Genomic DNA, 23,082 nt, shown 5'->3' on the forward strand with positions numbered 1-23,082 from the left:
TTCAGGCTGCTCTCCCCGGGGAGAGCGCGTCGCTACACTACAGTGCCACCCATTTAAAAAATTTTTTTGTGGAAGTGGATTTTTCTACAGATTTTTGCCAGGAACAGCCCTTTTGTTGCCGTGGGTTCTTTTACGTGCGCTAAGTGCATGCTGCACACGGGACCTCGGTTTATCGTCTCATCCGAATGATGATGTCAGCGATGATGATGATGGTGTTGTCGATGATGATGTCGATGAAGATGATGATGTTGATGATGATGATCATGATAATGTCGATGATGATGTCGATGACGATGTCGATGATGATGATGATGATGTCGATGTCAATAATGTCCATGATGATGATGATGTCGATGATGATGATGATGTTGGTATCAATGATGATGTCGATGATAATGATGATGATATTGATGATGATGATGATGAAGATGATCTTGATGATTGTGATAATGTTTATGACGACGACGATGATAATGTCGATGATGTCGATGACGATGTCGATGATGATGATGTCGATGATGATGATGATGATGAAGATGATCTTGATGATTGTGATAATGTTTATGACGACGACGATGATAATGTCGATGATGTCGATGATGATGATGACGATGTCGATGATGATGATGTCGGGTCACCTCATACTGTGCACAAGACCGCCACAATGTTGAGGTGTGTGTGTCGATTTGTTCACTTTGTGTTTCAACAAACATTGTGTTGCTCTGCTTGTTTGTTTGTTTGCCTGCATCAACTTTTTATGTCTTTAAATGCTAAACGTATTCTCCATTCAAGTGACACCACGTCCTGTATCTGCATCACTATACATCAAATCCTGTATCTACATCACTATACATCAGGTCCTGTTTCTACATCACTATGCATCATGTCCTTTATCTGCATCACTATACATCAAATCCTGTATCTACATCACTTTACATCACGTCCTTTATCTGCATCACTATAATCACATCCTGTATCTACATCACTATGCATCAGTCCCTATGCCTGCATCACTATAATTACATCCTGTACCTACATCACGTCATGTATCTACATCACTATAATTACATCCTGTATCTACATCACTATAATTACATCCTGTATCTACATCACTATAGTTACACCCTGTATCTACATCACTATAATTACATCCTGTATCTACATCACTATAATTACATCCTGTATCTACATCACTATACATCACGTCATGTATCTACATCACTATAGTTACACCCTGTATCTACATCGCTTTACATCACGTCATGTATCTCCATCACTATACATCACGTCATGTATCTACATCACTACCCATCACTTCCCATTCACATCCTGTATCTACATCACCACAATCAGGTCCTGTATCTACATCACTATATATCACTTCCCATTGCCTTCATTACTCTAATTACATACATCCTGTATCTACATCACAATATATCACTTCCCATGCCTTCATTACTCAATTACATCCTGTATCTACATCACTATGATCATGTCCTGTATCCGCATCACTATACATCACTCCCCATGCCTGCATCACTATAATTAAAGTGTGCATTCCAACAAAAAAATATCAAAATATTTTCAAACGACAAAATTTGGTATAACGGGGCTGTTGGCAAAAACATAGGAAAGAGAGAGAGCTATTCGTGAAACTGATGATAGAACAGTCCAGAATAATAATATAACGTAAAAAGAAGTATTGAAAAATGCATTAAGAAGGGACAGTTTTTATATAGGAAAAAAATAGAAGAAAACTTGTCTGCAAACAACTCCAGGAATGTGTGGACCGGACTGCAGAACATCACTGATTACAAAATGACCCACCAGACAGTCAACAGCACTGACAGAACTCTTCCGGACAAACTCAACACATTCTACTCCAGATTTGACAAACCATTGTCTACTTCTGACGTGGTTGCACCCCAAATCACCCCCACTCCCCCTTTCATAGTCCAAGAGAATGAAGACATACGCCACTTAAGTCGTCTGAAAATGCGAAAAGCCACTGGCCCTGACAACATCTGACCAGGCTTGTTGAGGAAGTGTGCAGTCCAACTATCTAGCGTTTTCACTGACATATTCAACATGTCCCTTCAGTCATGTGCGGTGCCACACTGCTTCAAGAAATCAACAATCATTTCTGTTCCAAATAAATCACAGCCTAGTTGTCTTAATGATTATCGTCTCGAAGCCTTTACATCAGTCGTCATGAAAACATTTGAACGCTTGATTCTGCAATTCCTAAAAACCTGCAATCACCCATCTTTTGATCCCTTTCAGTTTGCCTACAGAGATAACAGATCAGTTGAAGATGCCATTAACTAGGTCTCTACCACGTCCTCAGACATCTCGAAAATCCTAACAGCTATGCTAGGATCCTATTCATTGACTACAGCTCTGTGTTCAACACAATAGTACCATCAAAACTATATTTCAAATTGAAAGACCTCTAGGTGTCTGAATCAATTTGTGCATGGATCCTAGATTTTCTAAGATGCAGACCATAATTCGTTAAAGTTGGTGACCTCACCTCCTCCAAATGCATTCTCAACATAGGCATCCCACAGGAATGTGTTCTATCCCCACCGTTTTACTCACTATTCACTCATGACTGTGCAACTCAAAATGAATATAGCAACATGGTCAAGTTTGCCGACGGTACTACTCTAGAAGGTTAGGGGGTGCACGGGAGGGGTAGTACCTCTAGAGGGGGGGCTTGTCACGCTCTTCCGGGAGTGGTTCGTCCTCTGTTGGTCCCCACCAGCACCCAGCTCTCACCTATGGGTCCTAGAAGCTGCTAGCATGCGGCAGCGCCCAACCCCCGGGCAACGGCTTTGACAGGTTGGCTAAACTAGGTGAGGGTGGCCGACGGGTCTCAAACCCTCGGTGAGTTAGGGCTTGTCTACCCAAGCATGTGAAGACTGGATCCGGCGGGCTCTGTGGAAGAAACCTTCATGGTTCAATGGAGAGGAAGGCAGTTGCAGCAGAGCACTGTGGAGTGCTGAGGGCAGGATGAGGCACATAGGACATCCTGGTCATCCGCTGCATCCGTTTCCATCTCCAGTCGTCTTGACCTCGTCTTACAGACGGTCTCGGACAAGAGAGTGAGGTCGACGGTGCGCAACTCCTCACTATAAACAAAGTCATCGCGCAAGTCATCAGTCATCCTTCATCCCATACCATCATTTTCCCCAAGCCCTGTGGCGACAGGCGAGCGACGAAGCGACAGGTGTGGGTACACTGGCAGTCGTAGCCGCGGACCTGCACACAGGCGGCTCAGGCCATAGGGTCGTTTTTCACCGACTGGAGCAGCGGTGGAGATCGGCAGCCCCCTGAGCGACTGAGCAGCACTCTTCAGGACAGCACTGCTCACCTCCATGGCATGAGGAAGGGGCTAGAAAAGGTGCCCTAAACATTGCCTGCTCCACACCACCCTAGTCAGCATACCGCGGCTGACGGGGACCCTACTCAAGCGGTCGACACACAAAGGAAAGAAAGAAGAAAACAAGGAGCACCCCATTGACCATTGCCACATGGAACGTGCGTACGCTTCTGGACAGAGGCAACTCAGCCAGACCACAGAGACGCACAGCGCTCATTGCGAGTGAATTAGCCAGGTACAACATCGACATCGTTGCCTTAAGTGAGACCAGACTGGCAGAAGAAGGCGAACTCTGTGAGCGAGTCGCAGGCTACACCTTCTTTTGGAGTGGTCGCCTTTATGCAACGGGAAGAAGTTTACCACCATTGTCAGCGCCTACGCGCCCACCATGACCAACCCAGATGAGATCAAGGACAAGTTCTACAAGGACCTTAACGCTGTCATCACCACTGTTCCCAACGCAGACAAGCTCATCATTCTTGGTGACTTTAACGCGAGAGTTGGTTGTGACAGCACCTCCTGGGAAGGCGTGATTAGGAAGCATGGGGTTGGTAACTGTAACAGCAATGGCCAGCTACTTCTCCAGACGTGCCGAGCACGACCTTCTTATCACAAACACCATCTTCTGCCTCCCTACCCGTAACAGGACGTCATGGATGCATCCTCGCTCTGGGCATTGGCATCTCATCGACTTTGTCATCGTCAGGAAGAGGGACAGGCAGGACGTATGAGTCACGAGGGCCATGTGCGGCGCCGTGCTGGACAGACCACCGCCTTATCGTCTCCAAGCTCAACCTCCGAATTCAGCCCAAGAGACGGCCTCAGGGCATGAAAGCACTCAAACGCCTGAATGTCAACAAGCTGGAGCTAGGCAACATCAAGCAGAGCTTTGTTGACACCCTGGAGGAACGCCTTGAGTCCACCGTGCTGGACAACCAGAATGTGGAGGCAGCATGGGGCGCATTGCATGAGACGGTGTACAACACTGCCATGGAGTGCCTGGGGCCTTCTGTCAGGAAGCACAAAGACTGGTTTGATGAGAACTGCACTGAGATCAAGCAGCTGCTAGAAGACAAACGCCAAGCCTACAGAGCCCACATTGAAGATCCCATGTCACAGTCAAAGAAAGACATACTGAAGAGCGCACGCAGCACCATCCAGCTGAAGCTGCGGCAGATGCAGGATTCCTGGTTGAGCGACAAAGCTGATGAGATCCAGGGCTTTGCAGACAGGAACGACATGAAGAACTTCTATAACGGCCTGAAAGAAGTCTACGGTCCCACCACCTCCGGATCTGCTCCACTCCTCAGTGCTGATGGTTCTACCCTGATCACTGACAAGGACGGGATCCTTGAGAGATGGGCTGAACACTTTGACAGCGTACTGAACCGCCCGTCCACCATCAATGATGAAGCCATCGACCGACTCCCCCAGGTGCCAGTCAGTGAGTCGTTGGATGCTATTCCAACTTTGGAGGAGACCCAGAAAGATATCCGTCTGCTATCCAATGGCAAAGCCCCTGGCTCAGACTCCATTCCAGCTGAGGTCTACAAAGAAGGTGGTATGGCGCTGACTGAGAAGCTTTATCAGCTGTTCCAGCTCATCTGGCAGCATGAGGCAGTTCCACAGGACTTCAAAGACGCTTCCATCATACACCTGTACAAGCGCAAAGGAAATCGTCAGGCCTGTGACAACCATCGTGGAATATTCCTGCTGTCTGTCGCAGGCAAAACTCTGGCCAGAGTGCTACTCAACCGTCTCATAGCGCACCTTGAGCAAGGTCTCCTACCAGAGATCCAGTGTGGCTTCCGGAAAGAACGCGGGACTATCGACATGGTGTTTGCTGCCAGGCAGCTCCAGGAGAAGTGTCAGGACCAGAACGCCGACCTTTACTCCACCTATGTCCATCTGACCAAGGCCTTCGATACTGTTAGCAGAGATGGCCTTTGGAGAATCATGGTGAAGTACGGGTGTCCCAGAAAGTTCATCACCATCATACGGCAACTACACGATGGGATGCTGGCCCGAGTTCAAGACAACGGAGAGACTTCAGAACCATTCCCTGTCTCCAACGGAGTCAAGCAAAGGTGTGTTCTTGCCCCCACCCTGTTCAGTCTCATGTTTTCAGCAATGCTGACAGATGCCTTCAGAGACGCTGACGTAGGCATTGGCATCAGGTACCGCACAGATGGCTCACTCTTTAACCTCAGGAGGCTTCAAGCAAAAACCAAGATAAGGACAGACACCGTCAACGACTTCCTGTTTGCTGATGACTGCGCTCTCAACGCTGCCTCCGAAGCTGACATGCAATACAGTGTCGACAAGTTCTCTGCTGCCTGTGACAACTTTGGCCTCACAATCAGCACAAAGAAGACTGAGGTGATGCACCAGCCAGCTCCAGGAAAGCCTTACGTTGAACCAAACATCTTCATCAACGGGCAACGACTGAACGCGGTGGACAAGTTCACATACCTGGGCAGTACACTCTCTCGCACAGTTGTCATCGACGACGAGGTGAATGTCAGACTCGCCAAAGCCAGCGCTGCCTTCGGCAGACTCCATAAGAACGTTTGGAACAGGAGAGGCATCACCCTGGAGACGAAGCTCAAAGTATACAAGGCCATAGTTCTCACTACACTGCTCTATGGATGTGAATCATGGACGGTCTACAAACGCCACGCCAAAAAGCTGAACCACTTCCACACCACCAGCCTCAGAAAACTTCTCGGCATAAAGTGGCAAGAGAAGATCCCTGACACAGAGGTGCTCACTCGTGCAAACTTGCCCAGCATCTACACCATCTTGATGCAGGCCCAGCTGCGCTGGGCAGGCCATGTAGTTCGCATGCCAGACCACCAGCTCCCCAAGAAACTGCTGTACGGCGAACTCCAACATGGCAAGCGCTCCCATGGAGGCCAAAAGAAGCGCTTCAAAGACACTCTGAAAGCTTCTCTGAAGGCCTTCAACATCAGCCACGACACATCGGAGCTGAATGCAATGGACAGACCGAAGTGGCGTTCAGCTGTCCACAAAGGCGCCAAATCCTGTGAGGCCAACAGAATCGCTGCAGCAGAGCAACGCAGACAGGCCAGGAAAAGCAGTGCCAGCAAGTCCCCGACAGCCGCCACCATCCCTTGTCCACACTGCGTCAGAACCTTCCGGGCGCGGATTGACCTGATCAGTCATCTGCGCACCCACAGAGCCCAACCCACCCACCCCTAGGATGACTAGATGGTCCTCGTCGATCCCGACGGACGAACCACAGAAGGGCTGATTACGAACAGTGCTGAGTCAAAATATAGGGAAGAAATACTGGAACTTGTCAGCTGGTGTGATCAAAACAACTTAGAACTCAACGTATCAGAAACAAAAGAATTAATTTTAGATTTCAGGAAGACCAGATCTGACCCCTTACCACTTGTCATTAAAGACAAGCAAGTAGAGATCATCAGCGAATTTAAATTTCTCGGGCTGATCATTTCCAATTTGATATGGGAGAAAAATACGGAAAAAAATGTTAAGAAAGCACAACGACGACTGTTCTTTCTTCGGCGCCTCAAAAAGTTCGGAATTAAAAAAAGAAATCATGGTGGATTTCTACCGAGCAGTCATTTAAAGTGTGCTAACCTTCGCTATTACTGTTTAGTATGGAAACATTTCTATGGCAGAAGTCGCAGCCCTGAACAGAATCGTTAAACTGCCACCAAGATTACCGGGACTGATTTACCTTTTCTAGACGACATATATCATAAGCGGCTACTAAAAAAAAAAAAAAAAAAAAAAAAAAATCAATCAGCCAGGATGAATCACATCCAGCTTTTGGGATTTTCGAGATGCTCCCCCCTGGTCAACGGTACATAAGTATAAGGACGGAAACCAATGGCTTTGCCAATAGCTTTTTCTCCAAAGCAGCCAATGCCCCGCCTCTCGAACAAATCCAGTATGATTAAATAGAATAGTGCAATTAACAACCATTTACCTGAAGATCTAGTCACAGGCCCCATCCACATGTAATATGCAGCTTCTGTTCAAATAATGTGTGAGTGTGCACGAAATTTTGTACTGATATGCACGTGTATGTATCCTAAATTCTACTGTATTTTTGTTTGTGTATGATTTTCGATTCATGTTTGTACCTTTTTATGTACTACCCCCCTACCCCCACCCTCCCCAATATTCCTTGTGAGCTCAGTACACTTGGTAATATAGATTTATTCTATTCTATTTTATTCTATTGCATCCTGTATTTCAATCACTACACATCACACCCTGTATCTACATTACTATACATCACTCCCTATGCCTACATCACTATAATCACATCCTGTATCTACATCACTATACATCACGTCCTGTATCTGCATCACTACACATCATATCCTGTATCTATTGCTACCGTACGATCATATCCTCTGTCCACATTCATGCTGTCACATCCTGCATTACATCACTTTTCAGTCGCAGCCTGTATCTTCACCAACAGTCACATCAGCTATCTTCACCAACAGACAGTCACATCAGTTATCTTCACCAACAGACAGTCACATCAGCTATCTTCACCAACAGTCACAGCCTGTATTCACCAACAGTCACAGCCTGTATCTTCACCAACAGTCATATCCTGCATCTTCACCAACAGACAGTCACAGCCTATATCTTCACCAACAGTCATATCCTGTATCTTCACCAACAGACAGTCACAGCCTGTATATGCATGGATATGAATCACTTTCTGCATCCACGTTTATAGGCAATTAATAAAGTATTCATACCCTGTATCTACATCCACGTGCAGTCATATCCTGCCTGTGACAGTGTGCAGTCACCCCCCCCCCCCCCAACCCTCTCCCCGGCCCCCTCTCCCCTCTGAGAGCCACACGCCCAGACCCGACCTCTGTATCACGTGCCTGGCGATCAGCCACAGGCCTGTAGATAGCAGAGTGCTGACGGCAGCTGATCGATGCTTTCCTTCTTTCGCCCTCCACTCCCCTGTTGAAACTGTCTGCCCGCCGCCCGCGTCTAAATAATGAAAATCAATTCCGCAGCTCTCCACTGGCTGGCTGGAATCCCCACAAGTGGAGAACACCGAGGCGCTTTTCGTGCCTGGTGTGAAGCTGAACTCCGCTGCAGCAGTGACAGCGAGTCACAGTGCGATGCACCACTCCTGCAGTGACTGTTTTGGCGTCTAGATGAGGTCCACAATGGCAGCAGATTGCATGGGGTCCGTGTTTTATACCCCTCTCACATTACCTGCGATATTTCAAGTGGTGTGCGTGAAGTACTGATGGCATTGTTCACTTTCGGTGTGCTGCAAAGCGCTGACGACCTGCGTGTCGGTCACACACCTCGCCGGGCGGTCATTTCCCTGATGATTACACTCAGGTTCTGAAGGCTGCAGTCCTTGCTGCCAAGCTGTTGCCAGGGGTCATTGGTGTGACTTTTGCCCCAGTTCCTGTGCCGGGTCGTGTGTGCAATGGCCGACCGCGAGACATGAGCGTGCAGTGACGGCGGGGCCAGGAAGTGGAGCAGTGCTGAAGAGGCGATCAGTGGTAAGTACCTCCAGTGCTGTTCAATGGCTGTTAGTACTCCATGGCTGTGTTCACTTCGCTGCTTCACCGTCTGTGGCTCAGGGCGTCCAGTGAGTATGCTATGATGATGATCATGGTGGTGGAATTGGTGATGATGCAATTTTCTCTTTTAATTGAAGTCCTTCATGCAAGAATGATAGTCTCTGTGTACACTGGACGAGAGGTAAGTACAACTGACAAATGTTTATCCATACGTTCAAGACTGTGCTGCGGTCTTAAATATATGTGAAAATCTCGAGAAAACAAAGTTTTCATGCATCTAATTCAGTGTAATGAATAACCAATGATTCGATTGTGCGTGGCTAATGATAATTAGATACACGAATCACATTCATTAAGGCTCAGCTCATCACAGACGGAGTGTTGTGCAGACAGAACGAACGTCACCCATCGGATAACATAAAACTCATTACTGCAATGTCAGTTTCACATCATAACTTTGATATTCAGGACTCGGTGACTGAGCTGGGCACATGATGTGAGTCACGTTAGAGAGGCAGAACTGACATAGTTGTGCTGTTAGAGGCAGGACTGGCCTAGTTGTGATGTTAGAGGCAGGACTGGCCTAGTTGTGATGTTAGAGGCAGGACTGGCCTAGTTATGGTGGTTGGTGTGATCGATGTCACTGCAGGCTGACTGTGCTGGCTTCTGCTGTCTGCCTGTCTGGGTTTTACCTCTTTCAGCGTTCAATGAAGTATAGTCAACGACATGCGTCCTTGAAGAACGACAAGACGTGTGCTAAAATGTGTCAAGTCTATGTGCGTTTATTTTGAATTTGACCTTGGAAATCGAGTGCAAGATTTATTCCTACCACTTCACAATTATAAAGTGGTATGCGCATGACAAATATTATTATTTATTATTATTATTATTATTATTATTTTTTTTTAATCACAGTTTCAAACCCCAAAGATGCAAACCTCGATATCTCTGTTTGTCAACTCGTCTGTCTGTCTGTCTCTCTGTCTGTTTGTCTCTCGCTCACTCGCTGTCTCCAGCATCCCATCCCAACAACTATGTATATATTATTATGATTATGATGATGATTATTATCATTATTATTGCCCCATCCTCTCTGTGTATGTTCTATAGCAGCCGATTGTCTCCACAAAGTCCGTCCAGTATTTGCATATCGTAGATGAAATCTTAACAGTGTTGTATGCTGTGCACAAATGGCCCTTTCGTTCGAGAAGCACGTCATACCCTGTGTTTTCCTTGCCTCTTTTTTGTAGTATTCTTTTGACGTGTGCACCAAACTTTAAATCGAAATAAACGTTTGATTTTTCTCTTGACACTGAACCCTTGTCAGCTTTGGAATTTAAACTTTTATTCCTGAATCCCTACAAAGTGTTCTTTGAAATAACACTATAACAACACTGCCACATCATTCTTGTGATAAAATCAGTCATTTTGAATATTACGCTTTTGTTGAGAGTTCTATAACTCTGTATCATCGGAAAGAATTTGGTAGGTATTTGAAAAGCTTATGATGGACATATGTGAAAGAAGCGAAGAGGAACAGGACACTGTCTGTAGGTGCACCACTGATAACTGCCTTGCAGTTTGAGTGTTATCTGCTGACTCTTTGTGTGTGACTGGGCAAAGAGTCTTCCACCTATTTCAGTACGTTGAAAAACAGACCCAACAAATCCTTGCTTCCGTGGAACGGATGTTTTTCCCGGATGGAATCAGAAGCTTCTACTAAAAATGTATTCGTATTGTCAGTCCTGTCAGCAAAATTCTTCATAACTTAAAACATATTTGTTTCACGTGCTTTTGGCTTAAAGTCCCCAACCTGTCATCACAAAACTGCCACTATTATATAGGTTTAAAAAAAAAAAAATTATGATTATTAAAAAAAAAAAAATCATAACAGAAATGTGTGTGTGCAGAATTTGAGCTGCTCTGCCCTGGTAGTCGACACAGTACTTATTTTATATTATTATATACTTTTTTGTTTTGTTGTCTACAAATGTATTTGTTTTACTATCAAAGTGGATTGGTTTTGCCACAGACAACCCTTTTATTACAGTGGGTTCTTTCATGTGCGCTACGTGCATGCTGCACAGGGAACCTTGATCTATCATCTGGTTAGTGTCCATTCATTGTGACAGGAGACTTTGGCACACAACGTCAGTGATGCCCACAGGACGACATTAGTCTGGATAACTTCTGGTGCCCATCTTAAAAACCTAAACCAAAGCAAAACAGTTGGCATAGTGGCTTCATTTCGTTTGGAGGAGCCCATCCATGACCACATGTTGCAACAAGAAGCACAGTATGGCGAAAACACAAGTGGTCTATCATCTGGCTCATGGACTTTGGGGACAAGGTCCTGTGTGTCTGTTGGAGTGAACAGAACTTAAGTCAGAACAACTCAACGTTTCCTGGGTTCCCCCTCCAGTTTGGGAACAACTGCAACATGTTCCAGTGATAAGAAACTCTAGAGAGAGCTGGACAGTACAAGGTCTTCAGAGAAGAAACCCCCTCAGTCAAGTGTTTCGGCCCTTAACTCCTTACACTCTAAAGGGGCCGCACCCAGGTCATGACTCCTGGGTGCCCTTGTATTGCCACCTTTTCTTTTTTTTCCCTCTTTTTTTCCTGGTCCTCCGCAGGTTCAATCCCACGCCTCCAGGGTAGTCACCAATTCAGGAGTGAATCACCTTTTCTAGCAGACGTTTTAACCACTGAGCCATTGTACGCCTAGTTTGAGTAGGGAAATTTACTTTCATTCCTCCTTGACCAGATCCAGCTGGAACTCTTTTCTGCTGCTTCTGCCATTGCCTTGAGAGCCCATATCCTTTCTCTGCCAGAAATCGACAGCTGTTTCATGAGGCTGTAGGCAGATCGCCCACAAACCCTCTTGCACCAATCTCTATGGCGAGGACTTTGGCTTGGAAGCCAGATTCTCTCAGGCTGCTGGCTAGACTAGCATAATTTTCGGTCTTGTAGATGTAGGTTTCCTCCATTCTGCTTTCGTATGGCACAGTGAGCTCAGTCAGAATCGCTTGTTTTGTTGCTTTGGAGTGGAGTACTATGTCAGGTCTCATGCCGCTCTTGGTGATGATTTCCGGGTGTTTCTTCCCCTCTGGTAGGTCAACTGTGTATTTCCTATCTTCGGCACCATCAAGCAGCCCACGTTTCCATGCTTTGGAAACTTTGGACGCTGTTCCTGGCCAGACTTTATTGCCTTCTGCTGAGCTTAACTCTGCTGGAACTTCTGGTTGGGTTGGTGCTCCTTGGACAGTGCTCACCACGTGTGCAATTTCTTTTAGCACTTGGTTGTGCCTCCACGTGTACCGTCCTTGGATCAACGCCACTTTTCATGAGCTGAGGACATGTTCCACTGTTTGTTTGCCACGGCAGAGTGGGCACGCAGGGTCATCTTCTTTCCCCCATTTCACCAAGTTTGTATTCGAGGGAAGGAGGTCATACACAGATCTTAGGATGAAGCTGATCCTCAGAGGGGCCATGTTCTACATGTCGCTCCAGCTGAGTCTCCTTTGGAGTGCATTTTCCCCTGTTGTCCACTGGCCTTGCTGGACTGCCTTCTGGACTCTTTTATCATCTTCTTCCTCCTTGATCTCCTGTATAACCATGTCTCTTGTTGCTTTCCCCCTTGCTTTGGACCACCATTCCATCTTTGTCGGTCCCAGGCCCTGTCTGTTGGTTTGGGTATGTCCTATTATTTTCTTCGTCTTAAGGCTTCTTTCGCTGCACAAACTTTCCATTTTCTGCCAGTCTTCAGCTTGGGTTGGTTGGATCTCACAATACTGTCACCTGTGTCTTCGAGCATGCTGAGAAATCTTGCCTTCCCTACCTTGTATCCTTCAACAAGGGACTTCAGAGGTAGCCTCAGCTTTGCTTGACAACAGTAGAGTGCCACGTCAGTGAGACCAGGTGGGACACCAAACTATCTGCGTGTGTACTTGTTGATTTTTTACCCAATCGACTCGGCTGTGCTGCAGCTGATATACATACATCAGGAAAGGCCACAGGAACTTTGGTATCAGCATGGACTGTAGGCACCACACTTTGAATTTGCCAGGAAGGTCACACTGGTCTATGATATGCAGGCCTTCTTCTGCTGTCTGCTTGGTTTTCTTTCATCTTTTTGTGTCTTCCAGGGACTCATCATACCATCTTGCAAGGCTCTTGACTGATTCATCTGACACCGTTGGAATGGCTTGGTTGGCTACAGTGAATGTGACCGTTTCAGCAACCTTTCCTTTACGCAGTGAGAGGCTCCATGGCTTGGCAGCATTGTACCATATGGTACAATGCAGTGAAGTCAACGTGGATCCACAGCACTGATTATTCATTATCAATCCGATACATGCAGTGACGTCCTCTGTGTGGCCCCTGCCTCTCCCCCCTCCCCCTTGCAGTTAACCAGTGATGTATTCGATGCTGACAGTTAACAATTGATGTATTTGATGCTGACAGTTGACCATTGATTTAACTAATGCTGGCAGTAAAAGACGCATGCGATTTGTTGTTTTCTTTCCACTAAGGAAAGAAAGAATTAGATAAATGAAGACAGTCACAATAAGCTCATATTGAAGGAATGTCCCTGAAGTAAAGACATGAAGCTAGTGCAATGGTCAGACAGACAGCCTGTACTATTCTGTTCTGCCTGCTATATGTTGGCTCACTTCTAGCCTGTGTGTGTGTGTGTGTGTGTGTGTGTGTGTGTGTAACGGGGAAGTGTAAGGGGGAGGTGTCTTTAAGGGTGCATGTGCTGGAGCATGTGTCTTTGTGTTCAGTGTGAATTATTCGCGTATGTGCAATATACCTTGAAAGTAATGTTTAGTGTGTGTGTTCAAAATAATTTGTGTATTGTATATACGCAATTCTTAACGTTCTTACAATGGTACAGACATTGGTGTCAGATTTAAATCTGCACACATGCAGCCAGTATCAATGGATATAGACACACACCACGGGCCGTTCAGCCACACCGGAGACGTACTGTCTGCTCGTGCACAGTGACTGCACAGCGTTATGGCCTGACCTGTTGTTCTCCCTGATCAATGGGCCTGTGTGCCGGACTTGGCGGCACGGGCTGAAGTCTTTGATTTCTCCACATGGACAAGGGGGAAAGACACACAATACGGAGAGAAAGAAGTAGATTAGAAAAGAAATACAGGAAAGAAGGAATGTATTCAAAGAGAAAGAAAGAAAGAGAAACAAGAGAGGCAAGGCCTTCAAGACTCACTTGTGATACACTTTAAAAAAATATATAATCGTTAAAATGTGTTCTGTATTTGTTATCATAAAGCTTCGAGTTTAAAAAAAGAAAAAAAAGTCCTAACCAGATTCGAACCCCGCGTGTTCGGGTGAGAAGAAACTGCCTTATCCATTACACTATCGTGGCTCTGTAACTGACGTTCTAAAATTTAACATTTGAACATACTTTTTTTAAAGGGCGATAAATCAATTGCGGTATTCGCAGTTAGAACGCTTTTTAAATCATATTATTCTGGTGTATCTTGGGCATTCAAAAAATCTTTAAGGGCAATAAAAAATTCTTTTTAATGGCTATCCCCGCAATCACACTGCAACATTTAGCCGTTTTCACTAGATCTAGATAGGTGTACAAGTTTAGTTACACCCGCCGGGAATGTAGTACCACACTGTCGATTCAATTTCTCTTTTATGTTCATTCTAGTTTTATAGTTTTAAAGTTGATATGAAAATTTAGTATTTTGTTAAACTAATAACATGTAGAGCCAAGTACAAGTACTTCTAAACGTCGTAAGAAGTGAAAAGGACTTCATTTTGAGAAAAGTCCAGACTGGAAATTTTTTCGTTTCATCGTGATCAGTTCAAGGGTATTAACTCGCATGGTTTACAATTTTTAACTGTGAATTCCGACTGATTCTGTGGATATTTTTATGGCAGTTTGGGGCATAATCCAGTAAGTGATGAGGCGTTCACTAATCTTTCTCTGAATAAATATTTAACGGTCTCCTTCTCCAACTTTCCATCACATGATATCGTGTATTGTCCATTGAATATAGGATTGAACGGGCAGGTCAACAACTTGAAACAAAATGGCGTCCTTCGCGTTGGCGAAGAATATGAGCACGCACTTTGAATGTGTATAAATATGTGTACGCAATTGATTTTTGCCCATGACCTTCAGGGCTCAGCCAACAGATCTGTAAAGTCCACTCGTCGTATTGATTTTAGTATTTTCCGAAAAAGACCACTTGGGCGAATGAACATAGTGAAAGCCCTGTACACTGAGAGTAAAACACACAAGCTTTTTATGTATTGAGTATAATTTCAAAATGGAATGTTTAAGATGAGAAAGATCATTTTAAAGCAAATTAAGTCCCCTAGCATTAATTACAGATTAATTTCCCTGCAATAAATAAAACTTCCATGCTTAGCAAAAGAAGTTCCTGTTTGAACAAAAAATGATAATAATGACTGCTCTTGTTGTGTCAGAATATCAGATCAAAGTGCCAAGTTTAGAGAATACAATAAATATAAATATAACAGTAAATGCAGTTTGCATATAATTAGGCTTCATTTTTTTTATGTGCCCATCCCAGAGGTGCAATATTGTTTTAAACAAGATGACTGGAAAGAACTGAATTTTTCCTATTTTTATGCCTAATTTGGTGTCAACTGACCAAGTATTTGCAGAGAAAATGTCAATGTTAAAGTTTACCACACACACACACACACACACACACAACCGAACACCGGGTTAAAACATAGACTCACTTTGTTTACACAAGTGAGTCAAAAAGGAAAGAAAGAAAAAAAGAAAGAAAGAAGGAAATTGTGTGATGAAGATCAAACGTCAAATTCTTCTCACACAAGATAAGAGACCAACGTCAAACCGAACCAGGCTCCAACCAAACAGCCCGGCAGACGTCTGTCATCATCAGGTACCTGTCAGTTATCAGGTCCTGTCAGTCATCAGGTCCATCATCAACAGGTACCTGTCAGTCATCAGGTCCGTCATCAGCAGGTACCTGACAGCAGGTCCACCATCAACAGGTACCTGTCAGTCATCAGGTCCGTCATCAACAGGTACCTGACAGTCAGCAGGTCCACCATCAACAGGTTCCTGTCAGTCATCAGGTCCGTCATCAACAGGTACCTGACAATCAGCAGGTCCATCATCAACAGGTACCTGCCAGTCATCAGGTCCGTCATCAACAGGTACCTGTAAGTCAGCAGGTCCATCATCAACAGGTACCTACCAGTCTCCAGGTCCATCATCAACAGGTACCTGCCAGTCATCAGGTCCGTCATCAACAGCTACCTGTCAGTCAGCAGGTCCGTCATCAACAGGTACCTGTCAGTCAGCAGGTCCATCATCAACAGGTACCTAACAGTCATCAGATCCGTCATCAACAGGTACCTGTCAGTCAGCAGGTCCATCAACAGGTACCTGTCAGTCAGCAGGTCCTGTCAGCATCACCAGCACCACCAATGCCAACAGAGCTGAACGACATCCAATAACCAGCCAACCCTAACGCCCAGACAAGGGAGGCCACCCTCACCCACACAGTAATCAAACCGGATAATCCGTGCACTGCATCGTATCGTTAATCCCTCACACCGCTAATCCGCTCTGCGACTGCTGGCGTCATGCAGATTATGGCTGGTAAAAACCTCGCTGAGCAAGGCACTGACACTGAACACGAGGGAATGCACACCGCACTGCCTGGAGTGCACTGCGCACAGTACACTCTGAAAACGTCTGAAAACCAGTTCATGTTTGTGTGAGGATGTTGTCATGTTTATTCATTGTGAATTCTTTCTCTCTCCGAATTAATGATACTGAGACGACATTGAGAAAACCTCCACCTGTGGCACAGTCAGGGATCGCATACACACATGGTGTATTGTTTTCGGTCCGCGACGATGACGGAATGAACTGAGGGAAGACAGAAGAAGGAATGGACAACAATTCCCAAATCTGCGCCATTTCCTCATTGTGTCTTTTTCACCTGTACATACTTCCACGTGTTTTTCGTTACCCGGTGTTCCGGGTTTAGTCCAGTCACACGGTGTGACTCATGACATACGTTATATCCACCACGCCTGTTTTCATCCTGCCCGCGACAAGTACATGTGGACTGAGCAAAACGTGACCGCCGTTGACGGGAATGACCACAAAATGATGATCATGTTGGTATGAATGGTCAGGTCTCACAGCTAGAGTGACTGTAAACAATGCAGCAATGAAACAAGTTGGATGTTGAGTTATAAACAACAGCATAACAACAACGGCAACAGCAAGAACAACAGCAACAACAGTGAACAACCCATCAAATAAATTTGTCGCTGTGTTATAAAAACAACAACAACAAAACAACAGCGACAATAACAAAAACAACAACAGCAGTAACCACCACAACAACAAATTATCAGAACACGTTGAGGGTATTGAACATCAGCACGTCGGCGACAAACCACAGTAAATTTTATCAATAATAACGACGTGCAGGTTGTGTATTGAACACTATTTTCATTTGCCTTGCTGTGGATTATGATCAAAGGTTTATTCAGCGTCCATGGCACAAACTTCGATTCGCCTGAACAAGGAATTCGCGGGGGGGAAAGAGATGCTATGGAAAGAAGTGGACACAGTGATGCCTGAAGCAGTGCTCAGTTTTCCCTTCCTCATCTGACTGACTTGGAGACGCGGGTTACGTACCAGCGGCAACAGACCTGCACTGACGATCAGTTATCGTTCACGTGACTTTGCACGTGCCATGCCGGAGTGGAGTGGAGAGGGAGTATGAGGGAGTGTGAAGGCAGTATGTGTAGGTGAGGGGAGATGTTCATGTACCAGCAGCACCACGTTGAGCCCTGCCTCTCCTCTCTCTTTGTCCGCACCAAGTGCACCTCCACTGTGCACTATGACTGGTAGGTGTGTGTGTGTGTGTGTGTGTGTGTGTGTGTGTGTGCTCGCGCCTGGTTTACAGCGAGTCCCCACTACATGAGCACACAGGTTGCATTTCGATTGCAGTGTCTGTTTTGACTGGGTTGTTTGTTGCAATTGATTAAGATAATTGAAGTGTGTGTGTGTGTGTGTGTGTGTGTGTGTGTGTGTGTGTGTGCGTGCGCGCGCGCGCGCGCGTGAGCGTGCGTGAGTGTATGCGTGAATGGGCGTTTGTGTGTGTGTGTGTGTGTGTGTGTGTGTGTGTGTGTGTGTGTTGCAGGTGCGAGGAGTGCAAGATGAACGTACCACACCGGGTTCTGACCCCGGAAGACCCAGAGCCCCGGGTGCTGTGTAAGGGCGGGGCTGAGCGGGAAGGAGGGGCAGGTGGGGGGGACTCCAGCCATTTCCTGGCCTCCGCCCTGGCCATGCTGTCTGGGGGGGCTGAGGTGAGTGCTGCACTGTGTCCCTCACAGTTCTCCCCACTGCCCTGTACAGCTGACACACTGTGTCCCTCACAGTTCTCCCCCCTGCCCTGTACAGCTGACACACTGTGACCCTAACAGTTCTCCCCCCTGCCCTGTACAGCTGACACACAGTGTCCCTCACAGTTCTCCCCCCTGCCCTGTACAGCTGACACACTGTGTCCCTCACAGTTCTCCCCCCTGCCCTGTACAGCTGACACACTGTGTCCCTCACAGTTCTCCCCCCTGCCCTGTACAGCTGACACACTGTGACCTTAACAGTTCTCCCCCCTGCCCTGTACAACTCACACACTGTGTCCCTCACAGTTCTCCCCCCTGCCCTGTACAACTCACACCTGCTGTTACTTACAGCTGTGTAGCTGTGGCCTCGTGTTGATACAAAGGGAGTATCCACTAAACCTTTGGTGGTTTTCTGAGTGCTAATCTTTCGGATCAGACGATAAACCAATGTGCCGTGTGCAACATGCACGTGAAAAAACAACCGAAACGAAACCAAAACAACGCCAGCAAGACATAGCAACAAGGGTTTTTCCTAGCAATATTCCGTAGAAAATCGACTTTGGAAGGAAAAGAAACAAAGCCGGTGACAGAAAAAAATACAAAGGGTGGCGCTGCACTGTGGAGACGAACTCTCGACTCCTCCGGGTGGACCTGTCCGAATTTACCACATAAAAGACACATAAAGTAACACCATGCAATACTCTGCAATATGTATTAACACCTGTGTGAGCACAACACAACGTTGATCTGGCATATAAATAGATTATGATGATGAAGCACATCTTTTGCGCCTCTGTTGTCATATGTGTGTGTGTGTGTGTGTGTGTGTGTGTGTGTGTGTGTGTGTGTGTGTGTGTGTGTGTGTGTGTGTGTGTGTGTTACTCAGCATGATAAAGGAGAAGGGAGGTCGATATCAGACATCGTTTGATACGATAAGGTCTGAAAATACAACACGTCTGAGAGCAGCCAGCCACGAGAAAGGGGAAAGCAGAACTGATGGTCACAATCGGGAACACACACACACTCACTCACAGAAACACACACACACACACACACACACACACACACACACACACACACACACACCATTTACACACACACACACACGGGGACACACGCACGGGGACACACACACATTTACACACACACACACACACACACACACACACACACACACACACACACACACACACGCAGGCACGCGCGCGCGCGTACCCACCCACCCACACACACCCACACAGACTCACACACGGGGACACACACACACACACACACACAGACTCACACACACGCACACACACGGGGACACACACACACACACACACACACACACACAACTGACAGTCGGGCAGGAGGACGTTGCAGTGTATGGTGTGTGTGCAGGGCAGCAGTCAGGGCAGCCAGGAGTCCCTCACCAAACGCTCCAGCATCCCGCGTACCAAGAGCTACGATGCTGTGCTCTTTGAAGTGCTCAGGGTGTCCCCTGAAGACTTCGCTGTGAGGACCACCACCACCACCACCACACCAACACCACCATACCTTCACCACCACCACCACCCCCACACCTCCACTACCAAACCCTCACCACCACCACACCACCACCACCACACCTTCACCACACCACCACCACCACACCACCACACCACCACCACCACTACTACTACTGCTACTACTACTGCTGCTTTTGCTGCCGCCGCTGCTACTAACAACCAAAGGAAAAAAAACGTAATGAATGATATAGAATAGCATTCATTTATGATCATGAAGAAGTTGGTCATGAAAATAATATCATTATTTTACTATTATTACTGTTGTTGTCGTCATTGTCGTCGTTGCTGCTGCTGTTTTTGTTAAAGTCGTGATGATGAAAATGATGCAATAATAACAGAAGAGAACAGTTGTTTTATCCAAACTGGACACACTTCACAATGCATAACGTCTTCAGCAGATCCCCATGGACCATAATGTGTTTGTCAGGAAGAAATTTCTGAACTGGGTTGCCTTTTCCTGCTCTTCTCTCCACCTCCCTCTGAGCTATATTGCTGATCTGGTGCTCAAAATTGAGCCGCATTGAGTTTCTGAGAGTTCCAACTGAGCGATTGACAAATCCCATTATAACACACTAAGCTGCATTCATTTTCTAGCAGATCCTAAAGAACCACATTGATTTTCTGGTAATTCTCACTAAACTACGTCATATCCTGGTTAGTTTCTAAAGAGCAATGTTTCCGAAGTACTTCCCACTGAAATACGTTTCGTGTTTGGCATGGAGCCAAATCCTTTCCTTGACAGTTTCCAGTTCTCCCCCCCCCCTCACCCCTCATCCCCCTGCATACCTACCTCTGGCTCTATTCTACCCATTTGTCTCACGAACGTTTTAGAATGTAAGATACCATACTGAAGTTACTGTTGTCTGTGTTTCATTGTGTTGGTGCCCAGAGCCAGATCACGCTGATGGACCTGCCGGTGTTCCAGTCCATTCGTGCTGAGGTGAGCTTCCACGACCGTGTTCATGCAATCACAGCACAGTCAGTGTTTAATCACAACACAGTCAGTGTTAAACACATCACAGTCAGTGTTTAATGACACCACAATCAGTGTTTAATGACAGTACAGTCAGTGTTTAATGACAGTACAGTCAGTGTTTAATGACAGTACAGTCAGTGTTTAATGACACCACAATCAGTGTTTAATGACAGTACAGTCAGTGTTTAATGACACCACAATCAGTGTTTAATGACATAACAGTCAGTGTTTAATCACAGCACAGTCACTGTTTGATCAGAGCACAGTCACAACACAGTCACAACACAACACAGTCTTGTCACACCACAACCACATCACAACAGTCACAACACATCCACATAACAACACCGTAACACCACAACATAACCACATCACAGCACAACCACATCACAGCAGTCACAACACAATCACATCACAGCAGTCACAACACATCCACATAACAACACAGTCACACCATAACACAACCACATCACAACCACAACACAACCACATAACAACACAATCACATCACAACACAACCACATCACAACAGTCACAACACAATCACATAACACAGTAACACCACAACACAACCACATAACAACACAGTAACACCACAACACAACCACATAACAACACAGTCACACCACAACACAACCACATAACAACACAACCACAACACAACACAGTCACATCACAACACAATCATGTCACAATCACAGCATAATCACATTGCGTTCACAGCACCGTGTGATTACAGTTTGAATACTTCACAATCACAACACGATCACATAACCACAACACAGTCACAATTACGGTGCTTTTACCGTACAGTGAAATCTCGCTAAGAATGGAAAACCTTGTTCGGAATGGATAAACCTGTTTCAAAAGGACAAACACTGTTCACAAAAAACAAACCTTATTCACAAAAGACCACTTTGTTTTTTTTGTGTTTTGTGTGTGTGTGTGTGTGTGTGTGTGTGTTTTCGTTCTTTAGTTTAACGTCTTTTCACTGTAAGTGATATTAGACGAATGTGTGTGTGTGTGTGTGTGTGTGTGTGTGTGTGTGTGTGTGTGTGTGTGTGTGAATAGAATAGAATAGAATAGCATAGAATAGATTTCAATGTCATGAAACCTTAAGGTTTACAAGACACAAGTACACAGGTAAACAAATAAAAAAAACACACCAACAAATAGACCAAAAAAAAAATTGATTAATTTACGTTATAAATTTGAACAGCAGTCATAAACAAATTTTCCTAATTTTGTTTGTACATATTCATCAGTTGTTGGCATCAACGGACTGGGAATGTTTCCTGTGTCATTCGAAAAAATATAATTTTTCCCCTTAAGACTTTATATTTGATGCAATGGATGGATTTCGTTTTCCAGTATGTTACAATTGCTACACAACCTGTCTTCTCGAGGAATATTTAAATATCCGCTCTTTTCAATTTTTAGGTCATGCGCGTTTATTCTGTATTTTGTTAAAGCTTGTCTGTGTTTTTTGTATCTGATATATTCAAACGATAGGTTTCAGTTTTGTACTCTGCTACAACCGTATTATAAGATTCGAGCTTTAGTGTTTTTTCTTTTATCTTTCCAGTATCTGATATATCATTCGTTTTCTAATTTTTTAGATACAATATAGTTTAGTCTACGTAAGCTGAATGTGATTTGGTTTATCCAAATGTGATCAAGGCCTATAATTTTGAGTTTCTTTTTAACAAATATCAACCACGGGGAAGTATTTTCTTGTTAATACATGGACTCATATAATTTGTTGATGAGAAAAGTTTCTGGTAATTGAATTATGTGAATCCAATATGTAATAATTTGGCATATTAACTTTAAACTTATTGGGAATCTACCCGAGTCACGTACTCCAAGTATTTGCTTACAGAATTTAATATGTAAAATTTCATGTGGAAACTTATTCGGTAAGCAGTCATCAAAAGAAATGTCAAATCGAAAAAAAACATCCTCAGAGAGAGTGTTCACCCGATGTCGAGTGGACGTGTTTGCGACGGCGGTGTTGAATTGCATCGTTTGCCTCAGTTTGGGAAGTGTTGGAGAGAAAGTGTTGTGACAGGTGTATTGGTGGTGTTTCCTTCTATCGTTATGTAAAGTTTTGAGAGTGTTGGTGGTGCCATTGAGCAGATAAGTACCGATTTGTGTCTGTGTTTTTCTGTTTTGTAATTTGTTTTG

General features: G+C 45.3%; 1 protein-coding gene across 3 annotated transcripts in view; it reads left to right on the forward strand.

Annotated features, from left to right (window-relative positions):
* Positions 1 to 23,082, forward strand: part of LOC143276320 (ras-specific guanine nucleotide-releasing factor RalGPS1-like) — a 90,185-nt gene that overhangs the window by 26,480 nt on the left and 40,623 nt on the right. For 2 of the 3 annotated variants that reach the window (XM_076580828.1, XM_076580826.1), the window contains 3 exons: positions 18,168 to 18,333; positions 19,753 to 19,866; positions 20,809 to 20,859. In XM_076580828.1, the coding sequence (XP_076436943.1) occupies positions 18,168 to 18,333; positions 19,753 to 19,866; positions 20,809 to 20,859 (331 nt within the window). Of the gene's footprint in view, positions 1 to 8,282; positions 8,935 to 18,167; positions 18,334 to 19,752; positions 19,867 to 20,808; positions 20,860 to 23,082 lie in introns of those variants that run through there. The other variant, XM_076580827.1, reaches the window with a different exon arrangement.

This window comes from Babylonia areolata, chromosome 31 (genome assembly GCF_041734735.1).
Source record: "Babylonia areolata isolate BAREFJ2019XMU chromosome 31, ASM4173473v1, whole genome shotgun sequence".
Classification (NCBI taxonomy): domain Eukaryota; kingdom Metazoa; phylum Mollusca; class Gastropoda; order Neogastropoda; family Buccinidae; genus Babylonia; species Babylonia areolata.